This window comes from Dromiciops gliroides, chromosome 4 (genome assembly GCF_019393635.1).
Source record: "Dromiciops gliroides isolate mDroGli1 chromosome 4, mDroGli1.pri, whole genome shotgun sequence".
Classification (NCBI taxonomy): domain Eukaryota; kingdom Metazoa; phylum Chordata; class Mammalia; order Microbiotheria; family Microbiotheriidae; genus Dromiciops; species Dromiciops gliroides.
In genome coordinates, this window is record NC_057864.1 from 201387831 (window position 1) to 201409536 (window position 21706).

Consider the following 21706-nt stretch of genomic DNA (forward strand, 5'->3'; position numbering starts at 1 on the left):
TGAGGAAACTGAGGCAAACAGCATTGCCCAGGGTCACACAGCTAGGAAATGTGTGAGGCCAGAGAGTCAGAAAGATGGGTCTTTCAGATTCCAAGCCCAGCACTCTATGCACTATGGCACCACCCAGTTCCCTACCCTCAAGGAACTTACAGTCCAATGACGAGAAAAGATGCAAATAACAATACACAAACAAGATGGATTCAGGATAAATTAGAGGTAATCATGGAGGAAAGGTACTAGTATTGATAATAATAATGATAACAATAGCTAATATTTATATGGTAGCTAGGTGGAAGAGTAGATAGAGTGCTGGTCCTGGAGTCAGGAAGACCTGAGTTCAAATGAAGCTTGTTTCTTACTACCTGTGTGACCCTGAACAAGTCACTTAATCTCTGTTGTCTTAATTCACTGGAGAAATAAATGGCAAACCACTCCAGTATCTTTGCCAAGAAAACCCCATGGAAAGTGTGGTATACAGGATCATGAAGAGTCAGACACAACTGAATAACAACAAAAATATTTATATAGCACTTTTAGTTTAACAAAGTGCTTTACAAACATTATTTCATTTTATCTTTACAACAATCATGAGAGGGAGGTGCTGTTAGTATTCTCATTTTATAGAAGAGGAAACTGAGCCAAGCAGAGGTTAAATAACTTGCCCAAGGTCACATAGCTAGTGTCTGTGGCCAGATTTGAACTCAGGTCTTCCTGACTCCAGGTTCAGCACTCTATATACTATATCACCTAGCTGTCCCATTAAGGAGGAACAGGAAAGGGTTCTTGTAGAAGGTGATATCTTAGTTGAGGAAGCCTCAGCTTGGAGAAAGCCAGGAGGCACAGTCAAGGAGGGTTAGTTCACTGTTAGAGATTTTTCCTTTTCATTGGGGGGGGGGGGAGCAGGGCAATGAGAGTTAAGTGACTTGTCCAGGGTCATACAGCTAGTAAGTGTCAAGTGTCTGAGGCCAAATTTGAACTAAGGTCCTCCTGAATCCAGAGCTGGTGCTTTATCCACTGCATCACCTAGCTGCCCCTTTCCTTTTCATTTAAGGAATTTTCTCTCTTAAAATGCAAGAAGCCATAGCTGCCCAGAGGCAACCTAGTTGGATAAAGATACTGGGTATGGAGTCAGTAAGACCTGAGTTGAAATCCTGCCTCTGACAGAACTGCTAGCAGTGTGACCTTTGGCAAGTCACTTAACCTTTGCATGCCCCAGATGACTCCATGGGACTTATTAAAATCAGGGCTTATTACTCTATGTCCATGAAATTGTTCTTTTAATATTTTGATAACATTTTCAATATCATTGGTTTCTTGTGGAATTATAAATTTTCATTTTATGGATTTTAAAAACATTCTTGTGAGAAGGGGTCCAGAAGCTTCCCCAGGCTATCTAAGGGGGCCATAACATTTGGGGGGGAAAAAGGTTTAAAAAAAAACCCTATACTAAATTATGTACAGGTTGTTGCAATCTAATCATCAGGGTGGCGCTAAATTCCCACTGATTAAATCCCAGATCCTCTGGGTATCTCTGGGGTCTAAGGCATAATAAGTGCTTATCAGTCATTTGGGCATTACTGTAAATGAGTGACTCCCTGGTGGTTCTGGTTTATTAAACAGACGATCCAAGACCGGGTCCTCCTGGCAGGTTTTCTCTGCCACTGAGAAGAATAGGAACATTTGGAGGGACAGAGGGCAGCTGGCAAGGTCAAGCTGAGATTCGACATCCTTCTGAAAGAGGATGGGAAGACGATGCCCTTCCTGGATCACAGAGAGCAGGGGAGGGCAATTGAAGGAGGGGATGGGGCTACTTTTTTTCTGCTCTTTATGAAACACTCATCCCAATTTGGCATATTATAAAGGAACACTTATCCTGGAAATGACTGGCTGCAAACCAGGAGGAAAGATGGAGCAGAGGAAGAAGTGTGGGTCTGCTGGGATTTTGCCCTCATTACTACACTGAAATGTATCTTAGTTGTTAACCCATCTCCCCTTCCAGGTCTCCTCTCCCATTTGTTATTATTGTCATTCAGTTGTGTCCAACTCTTCATGACCCCATGGGCTTGTCCATGGGCTTTTCTTGGCAAAAATACTTGAGTGGTTTCCCATTTCCTTCTCCAATGTGTCCCCATTTTACAGATCAGGAACTGAGGCAAATAAGGGTCAAATGACTTGTACAGGGTCATACAGACAGTGAGTGACTGAGGCTGAATTTGAACTCAGGCATTCCTGATTCCAGGCCCAACACTCTATCCACTGTACCACCTAGCTCCCCTCTTTTCCCATCTCCTTTTTCTAGGGATTGAAGGAACTTCATTTCCCAATTTCTCCCTCTCAAAAATAAAAAAATGTCCTCCTAGGTTCATCTGGGGCTTGCCCTGCTGCAAGACTCTGTTTGTCTTCTGCCTTCTGGAAGGGGAGCAGAAGCAGGTTCCCCCAGATATCTCCCCACTGGAAGGTCCCCAGTGGGGCAGCCAGTCTGAGAAGTCTTACACCTTCCTCATTTGCTCTTCCATTTCCTTCTTGGCTTTTAGCTCATCACTTCAAGGATAAGTGTTTTTCCCTTGCAATGTGCCAAATCAGCAAGGGTTCTTTGTCAGGAGGAGTTGGATGCTGTTCACCACTCTCCCCCTGCCCCCTATCTAGACAGTTGATAGGATGGTACAAAGAGGAATTTAGTTCAAATTTTGCCTCAGATACTTCCTAGCTGAGTGACCCTGGGCAAGTCACTAATCTATGCCAGTCCTGAGATTGGTCCTTATCTATAAAACTAGGATAATAATAGCATCTCTCTTCTAGGGTTGTTGGTAAGAATAATAAGAAATAATATGTGAAGAGTGTTTTGTAAACCTTTAAGCACTGTGTAAATGTCAGCTAATATTGTTGTGGTCTAGGAAGGAAAACATTTTCCTCTCTACTTTCTGAAAGATATCCAGTCATGGTATCAGAGGAGAGAACCTCTCTCTCCTTAGGGGCAAGCCAAGGGGTACGGAATCTCATCCAACAATACCTGAATCTGTATCTCTAGTACTAAGGCTAAGCCTCACTAAACATGACCCTACCTCCCCACCCCCCTTTCCTACAGCCCGGGCAGCAGCAACTGATTCCAGTTAGTACTGAGCCCTGGACAAAAATCAAAGTATTAGCCAAGACTACAAGAGATGGTACTACCCAACCTCCTAATTGCCTTCCCTTCATTCTATTTTCTATTTGCCCATCATCCTTTATTCTTTATCATGTCATCTGTCCATTATTCTTTCTGCTCTCCCCACCTCCATCACAGGACCCAGATGCTCAGTGGGCTGACCCAATCCACCACAACCCCCCAGCCTTTCTCACAGGCTTTCCTCTCCTCCTCTTTCCTCCTGCAGATATGGGGAGTTTTGAAGAGGGTGAGAAGCACCAGAGTGTCTCCCATGGAGAGGCAGCTGTCATCAAAGCCCCTCGAATTTCCAGCTTCCCCCAACCACAGGTCACCTGGTTCCGGGATGGCCGGAAGATTCCACCCAGCAGCAGAATGTGAGTACAGTTGTCCTCATGGGGCAGGTCAAGTTGGGCGGAAGCATTCAGACCAAGTTATGAGCTTGGATAGACCAGACATCTGGAAGAAACAATAAATAGAGGAGCCCTCTCAGTGAAATTTCTTCTCAGTCATTGTTGACTTTAGTGAGAAAGGGAACACATCTTGGGTGATTGGTGAAAGGGTCTTGGAGAGGTCAAAGAGAGAAGTCATTGAGAAAAATGAACTGCCCTGGAGTGAGGGTTACAAAGGAGAGGCTGCATTTTATCCAATGTAGGGGATTTCAGAGTATCATCCCTACCTTCTGGGGGGGGGGAGAGGGGAGAAGAATGAGAGACAAAGACCAGAGACGAGACAGACAGAGATAGAGAGGGACAGAGACAGAGACACGGAGAGAGAGAGACAGGGACACAGAGAGATCCCTAAACCAACCTTTCATTCGTTCATTCAGCAGCATTTATAAAGCGCAGGTATGAAATTGACAAGGGCCAAACACTGTGAAAAACCCTGGGAATACAAATACAAAAGCAAAAAATAGTCCCTTCCCTCAAGGAGCTTGTATTCTAATTGGTGGAGAAAAGACATCCATGGGAGTGGCAGTGTCCTGGTTTGGGAAGTCCCTGGGATGGTGAGGGGAAGGGCAGGTGTTTCTAGTATCTATCAATCAATGGCAGCATTGATTGGACTAAGGGTTTTGAAGCTGGAAAGGTTGGGAGTGAGTAGTACTTGCATGGGTGCAGAAGATGGCCAAAAAAAAAATGGAAACTCACCAATCAGGGAAGGGAATAAGCATCTATATAGCACCTACTCCATGTCAAGCACTTTTTGCAAATATTATCTCATCTGATCCTCACAATAACCCTTCGACATGGGTGCAATTATGATCCCCACTTTACAGTTGAGGAAACTGAGGCACAGGTGGGTGAGGGGTTTAGGTGACTTGCCCAAGGTCACACAGCTAGTACCTGTCAGACATCAGATTTAAACTCAGATCTTCCTGACTCCAGGCCCAGCACTTTATTCACTGCATCACCAGCTGCCTATGGGATGTGCTAGGTTCCCAGGTTCCAGAGATGAGGCATTTTAGTCTCCCAACAAGGTGCAATAACAAGGTTCAGTGGTACAGGAGGTACCTTGCCTTGCAGGGTGAATGGAAAGGAAATGGTGCCCTCCAGGAGGAGGACACTTTGGTTGATCAATATGCATTTATTAAATAGCTACTGTGTGCCAGAACTATCTAGGCTGAGCACTAGAGATTCCCCCAAAAAAGGCAAAAGACGGTCCTTGCCTTACAGTCTAAAAGGAGAGAGAGCATGTAAACACCCCATACCAGAGTGGTGGCAGTATCAAAGGAGAGAAGAATGAGAGGTGAAAGCAACAGGCCTTAGCATAAGATTAACTGTGGAAGGGTGGAAGTCAGACATAATGAGGAATCAAAAGATGGCACCTAGGTTGTGAGCTTGAAGCACTGGGAGGATGGTGGTGCCCTCAACAGTAATAGGGAAGTTTGGAATGGAGGTGGGTGAGGCAGGAAGCATAAAGAGTTCATTTTAGACATGTTGAGTTTAAGATGTCTCCTGGACATCCAGGTCAAGATATCTGAAAGGCGGTTGGAGATGAGAGATTGGAAGTCAGCAAAGTTTTTAAGACTCTATAGGTCCATTTGAGAATCATCACCATAGGGATAATAATTAAACCCACTGGATCTGATGAGATCACCTAATGAAATAGTATAGAGGGAGAAGAGCAGAGGGCCCAAGAAAAGCCCTGTGGGATACCAACAGTTAATGAGTGACCTAGATGAAGATCCAACAAAGGAGACTGAAAAGGAGCAGTAAGATAGGTAGGAAGAAGGGGGTGGCTAGGTGGCACAGTGGATAAAGCACTGGCCCTGGATTCAGGGGTACCTGAGTTCAAATCCAGCCTCAGACACTTGATACTTACTAGCTCTGTGACCCTGGGCAAGTCACTTAACCCCCATTGCCCCACCAAAAAAAAAAAATAGGAAGAAAACCAGAAGAAAGGGATATACTGAAAACCTAGAGAGAAGTGTCAAGAAGAAAAGGGTAATTGGTAGTCAAACACTGCAGAGGGGTCAAAAAGGCTAAGGATTTCTCAAAGGCTATTGGATTTGGCAACTGAGAGATTATTGGTAACTTTGAAGAGAGCAGCTTCAGTGCAATGATGATGTGGGAAGTTGTATTGTAGAGAGATAAGAAGAAAGTGAGAAGAGAAAAAGATGGAGGCACCTATTGGAGATGGCCTTCTCAAGGTGTTTAGCCACAAAAGGCAAGAAATATGTGGGACAATACTAGATATGGAAGGATCAAGTTGGGGGGGTTTGAGGATGGGGAAGACATAGGTATTCTTACAGACAGAAGGAAAGGAACCAGTAGACAGGGAAAAATTAGAGATAAGTGAGTGGAGATAATAGAGGGAGCAATATGCTGGAGGAGATGGGGTGGAATAGGATTGATTGAACAGGTAGAGGGGTTGGTGAGAAGAAGAGCCATCTTATCATGTGAGACAGGGGTGAAGAAGGAGATAGTGGCAAAGGGTATCTGGGTGAGATGAGATAAAAAGGAGGGGAGAAGAGGGAGAGCTCTCAGCAAAGGGCCTCACATTTTTCCATGAAATATAAGGCAAGGTTCTCAGCTAAAAGCGTGGTAGGTGGAGGAGCCATGGGAGACTTGAGGAGAGATGAAAAGATTGGGAAGATTTACTATAGAAGGTGGAACGGTGAGTTAATTAGTGAGGTGTAAAAGAATTTGCCTTGCAGCAGTTAGGACCCTGTTGAGGTTATGTAACATAAATCTGTAGTAGACCCAGTAAGAACAGTTACACCGTTGTTTTTTTTCCCTCCACCTACATCCAGCTGCACATGTATAACAAGAAAGGCAGTGGATTGTGGGAGTGATCTTAGTTGGGGCTTGGTAGGTCAAAATCAGCCATATAATAAGGGAGCAGAGAGCAAGAGAAGAGGACAGAATAAAATTGAACTATTTCACCAACGGGACAAGATGAGGAAAAGAGGAGGGTGTGGCTTGTGGAAGGGTGATGTCTTGTGGGAGAAAATGAGAGATGGAGGCATTGGAGATCATGGTATGAACCCAAAAAAAAAAAAGGTTTGGTAAGGGAAGGCCAAGGGAGAGGTAGAAAGCCAACAGACTGTGATCAGGTAAGAGAATTTCAGAGTTCAGGGACATGAAAGTGGACACTAAGATCAATCTTTATATGACAATCTTTATATGTGGCCGATGTTGGGTAGAAGAGTAAGTAATGGGGGGAGGGGCAGCTGGGTGGTGTGCAGTGAATAACTCACCAGCCCTGGATTCAGGAGGCTTGAGTTCAAATCTAGCCTCAGACACTTGATAGATACTATCTATGTGAACCTGGGCAAGTCACTTAACCCTCATTGCCCCGCCAAAAAAAAAAAAGTAATAGGAAATGAGTTAGGTGAATGAACTTGGAGATTTCGGTTGTTTAAGGGAGTGCAATATCAGTGTGTACATTGAAGTCCCCTGGTATGAGTTGGGAAAGAGAGAAGGATTGTGAGCCAGTCACTGGATTCATTGAGGAAGGAAGGGACATGTCCTAGAGGTGTGTAGACAACTGCTACCAGGATTTTTATTGGATGGTAGATATGAAAAGCATGAACCTCAAAGGAGGAGAGTTTAGTGTGTGATGGAGATAGAGAAAGAACCTGGAAGTGACAACTGGAAGCAAAGAGTATTCCAGCTCTCTTGCCTTAGCGAGTTCAGGGTGGGAAATGAGTGAGTGTGAAATGAAAAGCAAGTACGGGGTGGGGGGATAAGTGACACTTGAACTGAGCTTTGAAGGAAGTTAGAGACTCTATTAGCTAGAAGTGAGGAGGGGGGTGCTTTCCAGGCATGGGGGGGGGCAGCCTGTCAGAATCATGGAAACAGGAGATTGAATGTTGTGTACAGAGCACAAGAAGTTGGCCAGTTTGCCTGGAACACAGAGTACATGAAAGGGAGTTGGGTACAATAAACCTAGCTGGAGCCAGATTGTAAAGGGCTTTAAAAGCCAAACAGAAGAGTTTATATGTTATCCTAGAGGCAAAAGGAAACTGCTAGAGCTTCTTGAATAAGTGAGCACCATGGTCAGACCTGTCTGTATGTTAGGAATATCAATTTAGCAGCTGGGTAGAAAATGGATTGAATGGGGGTAAAACCTGAGGCAGGGGAACAGGTTAGGATACTGTTGCAATGGAGGTGGTAGCTGTGTTGAGTGGAGAAAAGGGAACAGATGGATGCAAGACTAAGTATGAAGGTGATATCTCCTTGGACTGGAGTTGTTGCTATGGATTGGGAGCAGCTTGTCAAGGCTGCAGAACCTCAGAGGGCCTGGACAGTTCCCCTGGGGAAGGATGAAGAGACCCACACAGCATAGGACTATATGGGAGAGAAGGGGAGGAGAGCTTGGATGTGTGCGTTTGTGGCTTGCACTCATGTATGTGTTGGTCCATGTGTATTTTGGCTGTGGGAGGGGAGGAGTGGCAGGGAGGAACCAGGGCTGGCTTTGGTTGGGAGGCTAAATAAATACACAGGCCCTTTCAGCACAGACAAGGACCCTCTGTGAACACCCTGGGTTTGGTTTTGGCAGTTTGACTCTTGGGTAACTGAACATTGGAAACAACATCCAACACCTCTGAAAAGGACTGTGAGCAAAGGAATTACTTCATCCACCACTATAGAAAACTCCCTGAAACCTTCCTTCCCAGCCTGGGCGGTATTATAGAATCTCTAAATTGGAAGAGACCTCAGAGGTCATCATATTCAACTTATACTCCATCATGTTAGAATATAAACTTATTTGTAAAAATCTTACAAAGACGAATGTTGGAAGATTATAAGCAGCAGTATCTCAGAAAGCAGAGAGAAGCAGTGGGAGATAAAACCAGCTTAAAGAAAGCTTTGTGAGATATCCAGCTAAGCAAAGTCATCCCTGGGGCGTTTAGGGATGAACATGGAAGGAGGACAACAAACAGAAGAAAAATCGAAAAGATTTGCAAAAATCTTTATAACAAACTACTTTCTCCATCAAAGACGGTGGGACCACCACATCAGAGTCTTTAAGGTGCTTCTAAAGAAGGTAGAAATGGGGGCAGCTAGATGGCAAAGTGGATAAAGCACCAGCCCTGGAGTCAGGAGTACCTGAGTTCAAATCCTGCCTCAGACACTTAACACGTACTAACTGTGTGACCCTGGGCAAGTCACTTAACCCCAATTGCCTCACTAAAAAAAAAAAAAATTAAATGAAATTTTTAAAAATAAATAAAATAAAGAAGGTAGAAATGGCCGTAAAGAGAAAGACAGGAAAAGCAGTCAGTTAGGACCAATTCTACTCAGGGAAGATTCTTCCTGGAAGCATAACAGTTGCAAGGTCAGTTTCTGAGGAAGAGGAAGATACAAAAGACATGGGTTGAGGGGTGGTAATCTTAGACTTTACATGGGAGTAGGCATATAGGGCAGGAGTTATTGCTTTTTCTTTTGTTGTTTTTTTTTTGGTATTAACAAAGTATATATATATATACATATACACATACATATATATATAAATATATGACCAAAAAAATGAAAACTGATCTAGAATGTGAAGCATGGCTCATGGTTGGGGCTACCCAGAAGTCCATGTGACAACACTCACCAATCGGGGAAGGGAATAAGCATCTATATCATTCATATATGACATATACATATATGTGTATATGTATATATACATACATACATACATATATATATATATATATATATATATATATACACATGAATCATCCATAAAGAAATCAAAGTCATCCTCAATGAGGGTATTAGTAGCAAACTTTTGGAAGCAATACTCAACAATGAACCACATCTTTACCATCTCACAATTAAGTGAAAGGCTTAAAGCATATAAGCTCCCATCATGCTTGCTGTTTGTAGATGACAACAAATCATGTGATTCTGAAGAATGGAACAATGCTTTGTAGTACTGTTTACAAGGTGTTTCCCATCTATACATCAAGATCATTCAAGATTCCTTGAAAGATATAATAATAGAAATAATCTTATTCAATGATTCTCTGAGCATAGACATCAGATGAGGCATTAAACAGGGAGATGAAAGTTCACCAAAGACATTTGCCACTGAGGTGGAGGAGATACATCACAGAGCCCAAGTTACATAGAGATTCCCATCAGATCCTCCTGCTGGTGGCTAATAGTGTGCTGACTGCACCAAGGCTTGGAACATTGAAGGGCATCCTGGAAGATATCTGTAATCACTTAAAGGATTCTGGCTTGGCCATCTACGAAGCAAAGACCAAGTAGATGAAGCATATCATACTGCCCAGATTTCAACATGCATTTGGATAGATATCCTAAAAAGCTTTCCAACAGTATGTGTATCTGAGACAGACGGTAGAGATGGACAATAAACTTGGCCTGGAGTTAAATAGAAACAGAGCAGACTGGGTTATATTTAGGAAAATGCAAAGTTCCAGTATTAAGTCCATGAACTCCATTTAAGCAAAGGCCCACCTTTTAATACCAACATTTTACCAGTGTTGCTATATCAGAGTGAGACCTGAAATACAACTGTCTCTGAGGAATTAAAACATAAAGTGCAGTTTATTGAATAAGGAATGATGTGTTTTCTTTCACAATATGACTAACATGGAAATATGTTTTGCATGACTGCACATGTATAACCAATATCAAATTGCTCACCTTCTCAATGAGGGGGGAAAGGAGAGAGGGAGGGAGATATTTGGAACTCAACATTTGAAAAAACGAATGCTTAAAATTGTTTTTCGTGTAATAGAAAAAAAAGAAGAAAGTATTGAGGGGCAGCTAGGTGGTGCAGTGGATAGAGCACCAGGCTTAGAGTCAGGATGATTCTTCTTCCTGAGTTTAAATCTGATGTCAGATACTTACTAGCTATGTGACCCTGGGCAAGTCACTTAACCTTGTTTGCTTCAGTTTCCTTGTCTGTAAAATGAGCTGGAGATGGAAATGGCAAACCACTCCAGTAATTCTGCCAAGAAAATCCCAAATGGGGTCACAGGAGTTAGAAATGACTGAAATGACTCAACAACAACAAATGGAAGATGGACCATAATGGGGAGAGATTTCTGTTAAGTCAACCAAACAAGAGGCTGTTGTAATAATCCAGGCAAGACGTTATGGGGGAAAGAACTAAGATGGTAACTTTGTGAGTGGTGATGAGGTGATGTTATAGAGATAGAGATGACAAACTAGGCAATTGATTGGATATGTGAGGAAAGTGAGAGTGAGGAATCAGAGAAGATACCTAGCTTGTGAACCTGGGTGACCAGAAGAATGGTAGTACCCTCAATAGTAATAAGGAGGTTCTGGAGAGGGATGAGATTTGGAGCAAAGGCAGTAGTAGGTTCTATCTTAGACATCTTGAGTTTGAAATGTCTACAAGACATTCATTTTGAAATGTTCAATAAGCAGTGTGTAATGCAAGCCTGAAGCTAAGGGAAAAGACTCAACTATGATGTACTTACAATGTATGGAAGTGAATCAAGTCAAACCTCTGCTATCTACAGCAATGACAACTTACATCCACATAGCATGGAATGCTTGCAATGTATTTCATAAGCATTATTTCATTTGATCCTCCCCAGAGCCCCATGAGGCAGGCTGTGCAAGGAAAAGTACTGGATTCCAAGTCAGAGGATCTGGGTTCAGTTTCCAGTTCTACCTGTGTGGCTTTAGCAGTTTTCTCATCTGGAAAATGATGAGCCTAAATTTATGTCCTGTGATTGTTATTCCCATTTTACAGATGAAAAAACTGAAGCCCATAGAGGTGAATTGCTTTGCCCAAGGTCACTCAAACCTAGGTCTTCTGACTACATAGTTGTTCTTTTCCATATCTATCGCCCAAGCTTGCTAGTACACAGTTAGCATGGATATTAATTCTGTTCTTTTATACCACTGTCTAACTTTACAAAGCTGAGACAGCCATCCTCAAAACTATCTTACAATGCTCCTCTGAAATAGGGAGCTTATCCTCTGTAAATATGAAACACCACAATTCCATCACCTCTCCATTCACACCATCCTCCTTCCCATTATCCCAGTCTCATTTACCAAACCCCTCTCAGGTTATTTTAATTCATAACCTCATCCTACCCCATGATCCCAGCATACACAGAGACACTCTTTCCCTCCTCTTCCCACTACCCCATCCTCCATGCCGACTGTATGAGAAAACCATTCCAGTGGTTTTATCTCAACAATTACGGCAGATTAATATTCATAGTTGAGTAGACAGGACCCCTGGCAGCAAATTCTCTGGCATCTGTATGCAGGGGATACATATCCAATGAGTGCTATCAGCCATAGAGAGCTGGAGGGGAGGAGGGAGGCGGGGGGGGGGGGGGTTGAGGGAGAGTTCTGTCTATGGGCTACACTGCTGCTGGGGTCTAAACAGTGATTAGTAACACCTTATCCATCCCCCGGCTGTATGTTGTGGGAATGAAGGCAAGAGGAGTAACAATAGGAAGAATGTACAGGCCGCTGGGGAGCTTTCAGTCTGACTTACTCAGTCAGTTCTCTAATTAAATTATCAAGTGTCCCCAGGCATGGAATACCATGAGCTCAAGAAGGGTATAGTCATGGAGAAGAGGACCGGAAGGTGGGAACTTGGCCATTCGGAGCTAACCCAGCTGGATAGTGTGATGGATCTGGTTCGAGAAGGGGTCATGGCTGTGGAATCCAGCCCTGAGTCAGGAGGCAAGGAAACATTCTTTAAGTATCTATTACATGCCAGGCACTGTGCTAAGTGCTTTGCAAATATTATCTCATTTGAGCCTCAAACAACCCTAGGAGGGCAATATAATTATTATCCTCATTTTATAGTTGAGGAAACTGAGTCAGGCAGAGGTGAAGTGACTTGCCTAGGGTAATACAGCTAGTAACAAGTGTCTTGAGTCCATATTGGACCCCAGGTCTTCCTGATTCCAGGCCCAGCCAGTGCCCTATCCACTGAACCACCTAGCCACCTCTCAAATTCTGATACATAGCGTCTACAAACCCCTTAGGAATTTCTACATTTGGAACTGTAGCCACTTTGTTCAAAAGCCTTGATTCCTTGTCTGGAAGTTCCTCACAAAGCTTGGATACTGCTATATACAATTTGGAGAGTAAACTAAATGATCTCCTGTTAACTTCAGTCCGGTCCTAGTATGTTTTCCCTTGGGATGTAAGGCAGCTGGAGGATCCAACGGATCGAACAAAGAATTTGGAGTCAGGAAAAGCAGCGTAGTGATGAGAGCATAGCCCATGGAGTCAGGAAGACCTGAGTGCGAATCCTGTCTCCCAGGGTCCCAGAACGAGTCAGCCTCTCTCAGCCTTAGTTCCCACATCTATAAATGAGATTAATAATAGCATCAACCTTGCAGGGCTGTCATAAAGATCAAATGAGATAATGTATCATAAAAGTACTTTGTAAATCTTAAAGGGTTATGCAAATGTTAGCTCTTATCATCTTGTCTTTAGCCATCAACTGAGACCACAAGGGAAAATGGAATCTTTCTAGTAGGGTGGAAATCATCTAGGTGTAAAGTAAGCTTCATTGGTCCTCTCTGCCTCCTTGCTTCTGCTAACTCTAAAATTCTCAGAGCACACGGATGGAGGATCGAAACTCTCACTCTGACATTTTTGTTTTTGTTTTTAATAAAAGACTGACGTGAAGAGATGTGTCCTTAAATTAGCTGAATTTGAGCACAAGGATCTTAAAGAGAGGGAAAATACTGTTTTGTTTTTGTATTCATAACCACAAGACCCAGCATACTGCCTTGAACATAGTGTGTGCTATGTAAATGTTTGGTCAATCCATTGAGGTAAAGTTATTTTTTTTTAAACTTGGAGGCAATTGGGGTTAAGTGACTTGCCCAGGGTCACACAGCTAGTAAGTGTCTGATCTCAGGTCGTCCTCACTCCAGGGCCAGTGCTCTGTCTTACTATGCCACCTAGCTGCCCCTGAATTGAAGTTATTTTTTTAAAAGTAAACTGGAAGTCTTCAAAAGTAGCTCTGAAACAATAGGTCCTGTTATGTAGAGATGGAGAAACTAGTTTCCCATGTGACTGAACACGGTCATTTTGGTAAAGTGAAAAAAAGGCTGACCTGAGCCCCAGGAGGCCTGGGTTCTAGTCCCAGCTCTGCCATTAACTAGTCATGGGACCTTGGGTATCTTATCCCTGGGCCACCATTTCCTCTTCTATTGGACTGGATATGGTCAATGGCATGTTCTAACTCTGACCTTCTGAGGGGGTAGACAGGAGCCTAGAAATTGAGTAGAGGGGCCAGTTAGGTGGCACAGTGGATAAAGCACTGGCCCTGGATTCAGCCTCAGACAATTGACACTTACTAGCTGTGTGACCCTGGGCAAGTCACTTAACCTTCATTGGCCCACAGGGGGAAAAAAAAGAAATGAAAAGAAAAGAAAAAAATTGAGTAGAGAAGAGTTCCCAAGTCTCAGTGGAGGAGAGAACACACTATGGAAGTATAGACAGATGAAAGAAGGTAGGGCCTAGGTTATGGACCAGGAGATGGGTGGAAGACTGAAATTCCTCCAGGCAGGCCCAAAAAAAGCACTAACTTTATAGAAAACAAGCCTGTTTCAAAGCCAGCACAGTTTGAACCAGGAACCACAAAGGAGTACATGGGGCCCAAATAGACAAAGAAACTTTGGGCAAAGACCAAAAAGGTTGGAGAGAGAAAGTTGGAACTAGAATGTTAGAGAAGGGACCTTACAGGTTCCCTAGTGTAACTCCTTTTAAATCCCAACTAAAATCCCACCTGGTACAGGAGGCCTTTCCTTAAGCCCTCTTAATTCTATTGCTTTCCCTCTTTTATTATTTCCTATTTATCCTACATATAGCTTACCTTGTATATATTTGTTTGCATGTTGTCCTCCCCCATTAGATTGTAAACTCCTTGAAGGCAAGGACTGTATTTTGCCTCTTTTTGTATTCCCAGTGTTAGTTAACACAGTGCCTGGCACATAGTAGGTGCTTGATTCATTGATTGATTGATTGATTTTATCAAGGTTCCAGGTGGCTCAAAGACTAGAGCACTGGGCCTGGAATCAGGAAGAACTAAGTTCAAATCTGGCTTCAGATCATAACTGTGTGACACTGATCAAGTCACTTAACCTCTACCTGCCTCAATTTCCTCATTGTAAAATGGAGGTTGTAATAGTAGCACCTACCCTGTAATTGTTGTTGAGAAGATTAAATGAGATAATACTTGTAAAGCGCTTTGCAAATCTTAAAGCATTATATAAGTTCTAGCTGTTGTTGTTGTTGTTATTTGAAGAAGAGAGTGAGGAAAATAGGTTGCCTGAAGTCTTTTTGTTCAGTCATTTCAGTCATGTCCAACCTTCATGACCCTATTTGGGTTTGTTTGTATTTTTTGACAAAGATACTGGAGTGGTTTCCCATTTCCTTCTCCAGCTCATTTTACAGATGAGGAAATTCAGGCAAACAAACTTAAGTGATTTGCCCAGGAAAACACAGCCAGTAGGAATCTGAGGTCAGATTTGAACTCAGAAAGATGAATCTTCCTGATTTCAAACCCAGGGTTCTATCTGCTATGCCACCTACCTGCCCCCAAATTCACACAGCTGTTTAGTGGCATTGCAGGGATGCCCAGGTCTTCTGCCATCCAGTTCTCCATTCTTTCCCTGATACCTCATTGCCTCTGTAACTGTACCCAGGATTGCCTGAGAGAAAGAAGAGAAAAAGAGTGAGGATAGCCACCACCTAGGTGTTAAAGGTGCAGTGTTATTTTTAAATTTAAGCCAATAATTGCAGCCAAGGCAAGACGACTGAATGAGGACACTGAGATCTGCATGACCGGAGTTGATTATGAACTTTAAATAATACTAACCCTATAATCTTCTGACTTTATTCTCAAGGTCATTTGCACACCAGAAGGTCTGCGTGTGTGTGTATGTCCATGTATGTGTGTGTGTGCATGTACTTGGCTACTGTACACAGGGTGGAGGAAGGGAATGCTAAGAGGGAAGAAGAGGCAGGGAAGGACCCAGGTCTTCTTGAATCTTTAGCCACTACAACCATACTGCCTTTCATCTATTAAAAAAAAAAAAAGCATAATACCCATATCTTTGTCACAGAGTTGTTCTGTCAGTTAGTCAATAAGCATTTATTAAATACCTACTATGTGCTAGACACTGTGATAAGCACTGGAGATACAAAAAGAGGCAAAATATAGTCCTTGCCCTCAAGGAACTCACAGTTTAATAGGGGATACAACCAGCAAGTATTTAAAAAAGAGAAAGCTCAAGAATTAGGAGGGATTTGAAAAAGCTGCCAGAAAAAAATGCAATTTTAGTTAGGACTTGAAGGAAAGCCAACAGGCAGAAATAATGAGGCACGGGAGCCACCCAGGGAAAAAGCCTAGAACCTTTAAAACATGGAGAATCTTAAAACAGCAAAAACTCCTCTTCCTGAGTTCAAATCTGGCCTCAGAAATTTACTGGCTGTGTGACACTGGGCGAGTCACTTAACTCTCATCTGTCAAATGAGCTAGAGAAGGAATTGGCAAACCACTCCAGTAACTTTGCCAAGAAAACCCCAAATAGGGGTACAAAGAGTCAGAAAGGACTGAACAACAAAGGTTATAAAGGGCTTTGAATGCCAAACAGAGGGTTTTATATTTGATCTTGTAGGTGATAGGGAGCCACTCAAGTTTATTGTGGTGGGTGAGGGGTGAGATGATCAGGTTTATGCTGTAGGAAAATTACTTTGGCAACTGAATGAAGGATGGAGTGGAGTGAGCAGAAACTTGTGGCCAAGAGAACAACCATCAGACCATTGCAGTAGCCCAGGTATAAAGTGTAGAGGACCTGCACCTGAGTGGTGGCAGTGCCAGGGGAGAGAAGGGGGAAGGGCATTTGAGAGATGTTGCTAAGGTAGCTTCAACAGGACTTGGGAACAGATTAGGTATGGGGGGGTGACGGTGAGAGCTAGCAAGGAGTCAAGGATGCCCTACCTAGGTCACCCCTGGGGACTTGAAGAATGATGGTACCTTCAACAGTAATAGGGAATAGGAGATGTTGAGTTTAAGATGTCTACTAGATACTATGTTTGAAATGTCTGAAAGGCACATGGAGACCGAGACTGGAGGTCAGCAGGATAGGCAGGTTTGAGGATCCCTGGGATAGAGATGGTAATTAAATCCCCGGAGCCCATGAGGTCACCAAATGTAATATGGAGGGAGAAGGACAAAACTCTGTAGTACATCTGTGGTTAGTGGGCATGACCTGGATGAAGATCCAGTAAAGGAGTCTGAGAAGGAGCCTTCAGATAGGTAAGAAGAGAACCAGGAGAGAGCAGTGTCCTTAAAACCTCAAGAGAAGACAGTATCAAGGAGGAGGGTGATTGATGGTCCAATGTTGTACAATGGTCAAGAAGGATAAGGACTGTGGAAAAAGTCATTGGATTTGGCAACAAAGAGGTCATTAGACTACCAGCATCTTGACAGCAGGGGCCATTTTTTGCCTGGCACATAGTGGACACTTAATATATGCTTACTCAGTGAGGTCAAAGCAGCTACTAAGTTCCAGAGGCAAAATTTGAACTCAGGTCTTCCTGATTGCAAAGGCAATACTTTATTTATTACCACTACATACCACCACAATTTGCCATGCCTCCATCCAGAGCTACACCCTACCTCTAACTCCCAATGTCCATGTTATTGGGAGAAACAAAGAGGGAACTCTTCAGGAAGGAAGGAAAGAAGTAATTCTTGGGGAAGAACAGAGTGGATGAGTGAGCATTCTCCGCAATTCCCTGCAGCTCTTTTTTCTTTCTTTTTTCTCTTTCTTTCTTTCTTTCTTTCTTTTTTTTTTTTTTTTGCAGGGCAATGAGGGTTAAGTGACTTGCCCAGGGTCACACAGCTAGTAAGTGTCCAGTGTCTGAGGTCAGATTTGAACTCAGGTCCTCTTGAATCCAGGGCCAGTGCTTTATCCACTGTGCCACCTAGCTGCCCCTCCCTGCAGCTCTTTTCATGGCAGGAAGACTGACGTGTAAAAGACCAACAGAATAAAAGAAAAAAAGGGCAAAACCCCCAGCTCTGGTGAAAGTATAAACAAAAGAGACATTTGTGAAGCGGCTCCTTTGAGAGGCTCTTTTTAAAACTCTGTAACATTCACCTTATGGGAAAATCTGAAAAGGATTCAACTGGATTTGTCCTTGTTAAACTAACATTAAGGATGTTTAACAGCTGTCTCATGCACATCACATTAAAATTTGGAGCTAGACTTGACAAACTAATGGTTTTGTTTGTCAATGGGGAAATGAATAAAAGAAGATGGAAAACAAGAAAAGAAGAAAATTTGTTGGTGGTCAGACTTTTAAGGGCTATAATGAAGCCCAGTAGGTTCCCAGCTGGGATGTATACTCCCTCACTTGAGTCTGGGATTCTAGTCTCCAATATTGGTCCCAAGGGGAAAAAACGTTATTGAGATTTGGGATAAACATAGTTCTATCTTTGTACCACTCTACCCTCTCAGACACCTGTCCATCCTCAGGAAGAGAAGAGATTTCTCTAGATGGAAAAAAGGCAGGTTTGTTTTGTTTTAATCCTGATTCACAGGGGGAAACTGAGGCACAGGGTCAGGGACTATTGAGTTCTAGGCTAAAGGAGACATGGATTGAACCCAACAGTACATTTGGCTAATAATACCTTATGCCTGGGGCTTTCATCTAAATTATCATCTTTAATATCTACTACACCCTTGAGGACAGGGAATTTGTCTTCATCCTATAATTATTCCCAGGCCCTTACAGAGTACCTTGTGCATATAGTAATAGGTGTTTAATAAATATTTGTTGAATTTAATTGAATCAAACCATCAACTACGTGATGTTATACTCATAGATAAGTTCATATAGGTCAGGCACAATTTAGTTTGGCAGTCATTTAGTATGTGAACTCATGTTATGTATAGGGGCTTGTCTGGTCCCAGATAATCTTCCTGTTCTCTTAGAGACAATATCCCCTAGAAGGCTGTGCTTGAGGAATCTCTCAGCATAAGAGTTCTTGAAAAATACTGGGGGACACATTACTTCATAGCATGTCCCCCTCCCCCCAGTGCTTTTCAAAACCTCCCATGCTAAATTACCTCATACTGGGAATTTATGCAAAACCTTCTGGAGATAGAATTACAAAGTGAACATGAAATTAACGGTCAAACATAACCCAATTCCTCCCACCAATACACATGCATATACACGTATGCACACATACATCTATTTTTGATTCTGACATTGAGGAACCTTGTAGAAGGGTATGAATTTCACCATAGGCAAAGAGGGACTGTGGGAGGAGAAAGAATTGGGGGCCACTGACATCAGCTATAGCAGAGGCTGGGGCTCAGGCATAAGATGAAATTAAGGGGATGGGGGCTGAAATGCAGCCCTGTCAAGGTTAAGGAATACCTAGACATAAATAGATAAGGGGTAACTAGGTTTCTATGCACCTCTATTTCCTCACCTCAAAAATAGAGATTATACTCTTCATCCTGCCTTCCTTCACGGGGATATGAGGATCAGAAAAGATAATGTCTATGAAAATGAATTGAAAATGTTAATGTTCAATATCAACGTAAGGCATTATTATTTTAGCTTTATGCCTGCCTGTTATCATTTCCCATTTCTCATCAGTGTGCGCGCGCACGCGCGCGCACACACACACACACACACACACACACACACACACTCTCCCTCCTCGTTCAGTCTTCCTTACCTAGTAAGTCCCCAGAATTCCTCCTTCCCCAGCCCCATGCTGCTTCAGAGGGAGGCTTGGGGGTGCCCCTGACAGAATCTCTCAATCAGTTCTCTGTCCTCCTCAGAGCCATCACGCTGGATAACACCCTAGTCATTCTGTCAACTGTGGCTCCCGACGCTGGCCGGTACTACGTGCAGGCCGTTAATGACAAGAACGGGGATAACAAGACCAGCCAGCCCATCACTCTCACCGTGGAAAGTAAGCACAAGGCCTGGGGAACTGATAAAGGAGTGGGCTGTTCAATCTTCAGGAAAGGTGCTGGGGAGGGGGAGATACCTGGGAAAGAGGTGGACTGCAGAGAAGGATATGTATCTGGCTTGAGGGCATAGAGGGGAGGTAGGAAGAGGCCTACCTGCAGAGCAGCAGGGGATGGGAGAGACAGCATGCAAAAAAGACAGCCAAGGGGCTGAGCACTTAACATTGGCTCCCTTGACAAGTGTGAGATCCCAAGGCTTCATCAAAAGAGGCTCCTGGGAAATTGGGAGTAGTTGCAGAGTGAGTGTGTGTGTGTGTGTGTATGTGCGCATGGGAGTGTGTGCAAAAGAACTACTAAAGAAGGGGTTCCTAATTTTTGTGGCAAGGACCCCTTCCTCAGCCCAGAGCAGCCTATTTTTCAATAATTTTCTAAAAACATCAAATAAACTACATAAGATTTTTAAAAGATTATAATGAAATAAAAATGTAATTTTTTCCATCCATGGACCCCTATGCCCCCAAAATCTATCCACGAATCTTTGGGAAGAGGGGAGAATCTGTATGCCACAGGTTAAGAACCCTGCCCTAATTTTTGGGACCAGAGACTGCCACACTTCTGGCAGTGAGAGAGAAGGGGGTAGGAAATCATGGGGCGGTTTTTTTTCTTTGGTTTTGGTTTGGGGTTTGGGGTTTTTGCAGGGCAATGAGGGTTAAGTGACTTGCCCAGGCTTACACAGCTAGTAAGGGTCAAGTGTCTGAGGCCGGATTTGAACTCAGGTCCTCCTGAATCCAGGGCTGGTGCTTTATCCACTGCGTCACCTAGCTGCCCCAGGAATCATGTTTTTAAAGAAAGCTATTCCTAAGCAGACATGTAAAGAAACCTGTCTGCCCTGAAGAACTCAGCCCAGGGTATTGTTCCCATTGATAAGAATCAAACAATCATTTATTAAGCATCTAATGTGTGATAGGCACTAGATGTACAAGGACAAAAGCAAAACAGTCCCTCCCCTTAAGAAACTTATATTTTATGAGTGTGTGTGTCTGTTTATGCCCACACATAAAAGTTTATGTGTATATATCATTCAGTCATTTTCAATTGTGACCCCATTTGGGGGGTTTTCTTAGCAAAGAAACTGGAGTGGTTTGCTATTTCCTTCTCCATCTCATTTTAAAGATGAGGAAACTGAGGCAAACAGGGTAAACTGACTTTCCCAGGGTCACACAGCTAGGAAGTGTCTGACCAGGCTTGAACTCAGGAAGAGTCTTCCTGACTCCAGACCTAGCACTCTATCCACTGTACTATTTAGCTGCTGCATATGCACATGTTTGTATGTGTATGTATGTAGTATGTATGTGTACATATAGATAATATATTATATGTGTGTATGCACACAAATATATATTTGTGTGTGTTCACATGTGTGTACATCTACATATATGCACACATTTCTGTGTTGTGGGCATATGTACATGCATTCACACACAAAATACAAAGCAAAAACAAGGCAGGTACGGGGATGTAGAAGGTATTAGCACTTGGGAGAAAGAGGGAAGAGTTTCTACAAAGGGTTAAATGCTTGAGCTGAGTCTTGAAAGAAACTAAGAATTACAAGAAGCAAAAATGAGAAAGAAGCAGATCCCAAGCTTTGGAGACAGCCATTGGAAAATCCCAGAGATGAGAGGTGGAAGGTCATGTGTGATAGGCAGCAAGAAGGCTAGTGCACCTGGACAATAGAGTACATGGAGGGGAAGAGTGAGTAAGAAAATTGGAAAGATGTATATCAGATTGCTTGCTGGCTTCAAGAGCAGGGAGAAAAGGGAGGGAGGGAGGGAGAAAAATTTAGAACTCAAAATCTTACAAAAATGAATATTGAAAACTATCTTTACATATAATTGGAAAAAATAAAATAAAATACTATTTTTAAAAAAGAAGATTGGAAAGATGGAAAGGAGATAAATTGAGAAGGGCTTTAAGTGCCAAATAAGGAGTAGATATTTATTCTTAGAGACACCAGAGTTAAAGGGGGAGGCAGGGATCAGACCTGTGCTTTAGGAAGATTACTTTAGGAGTTCTGTGTTGGATGCATCAGAATGAAGAGATTTGAGGCAGGGAGATCAATTAGAAACTATTTCAATATACCA

The 21706-nt window shown here is 42.9% G+C and overlaps 1 protein-coding gene across 1 annotated transcript in view; it reads left to right on the forward strand.

Moving 5' to 3' along the window:
* Positions 1–21706, forward strand: part of SDK2 (sidekick cell adhesion molecule 2) — a 462515-nt gene that overhangs the window by 281425 nt on the left and 159384 nt on the right. Inside the window, exons 4-5 of the mRNA XM_043963496.1 lie at positions 3372–3519; positions 19434–19567. Coding sequence (XP_043819431.1) covers positions 3372–3519; positions 19434–19567 — 282 coding nt within the window. The remainder of the gene's footprint in view (positions 1–3371; positions 3520–19433; positions 19568–21706) is intronic.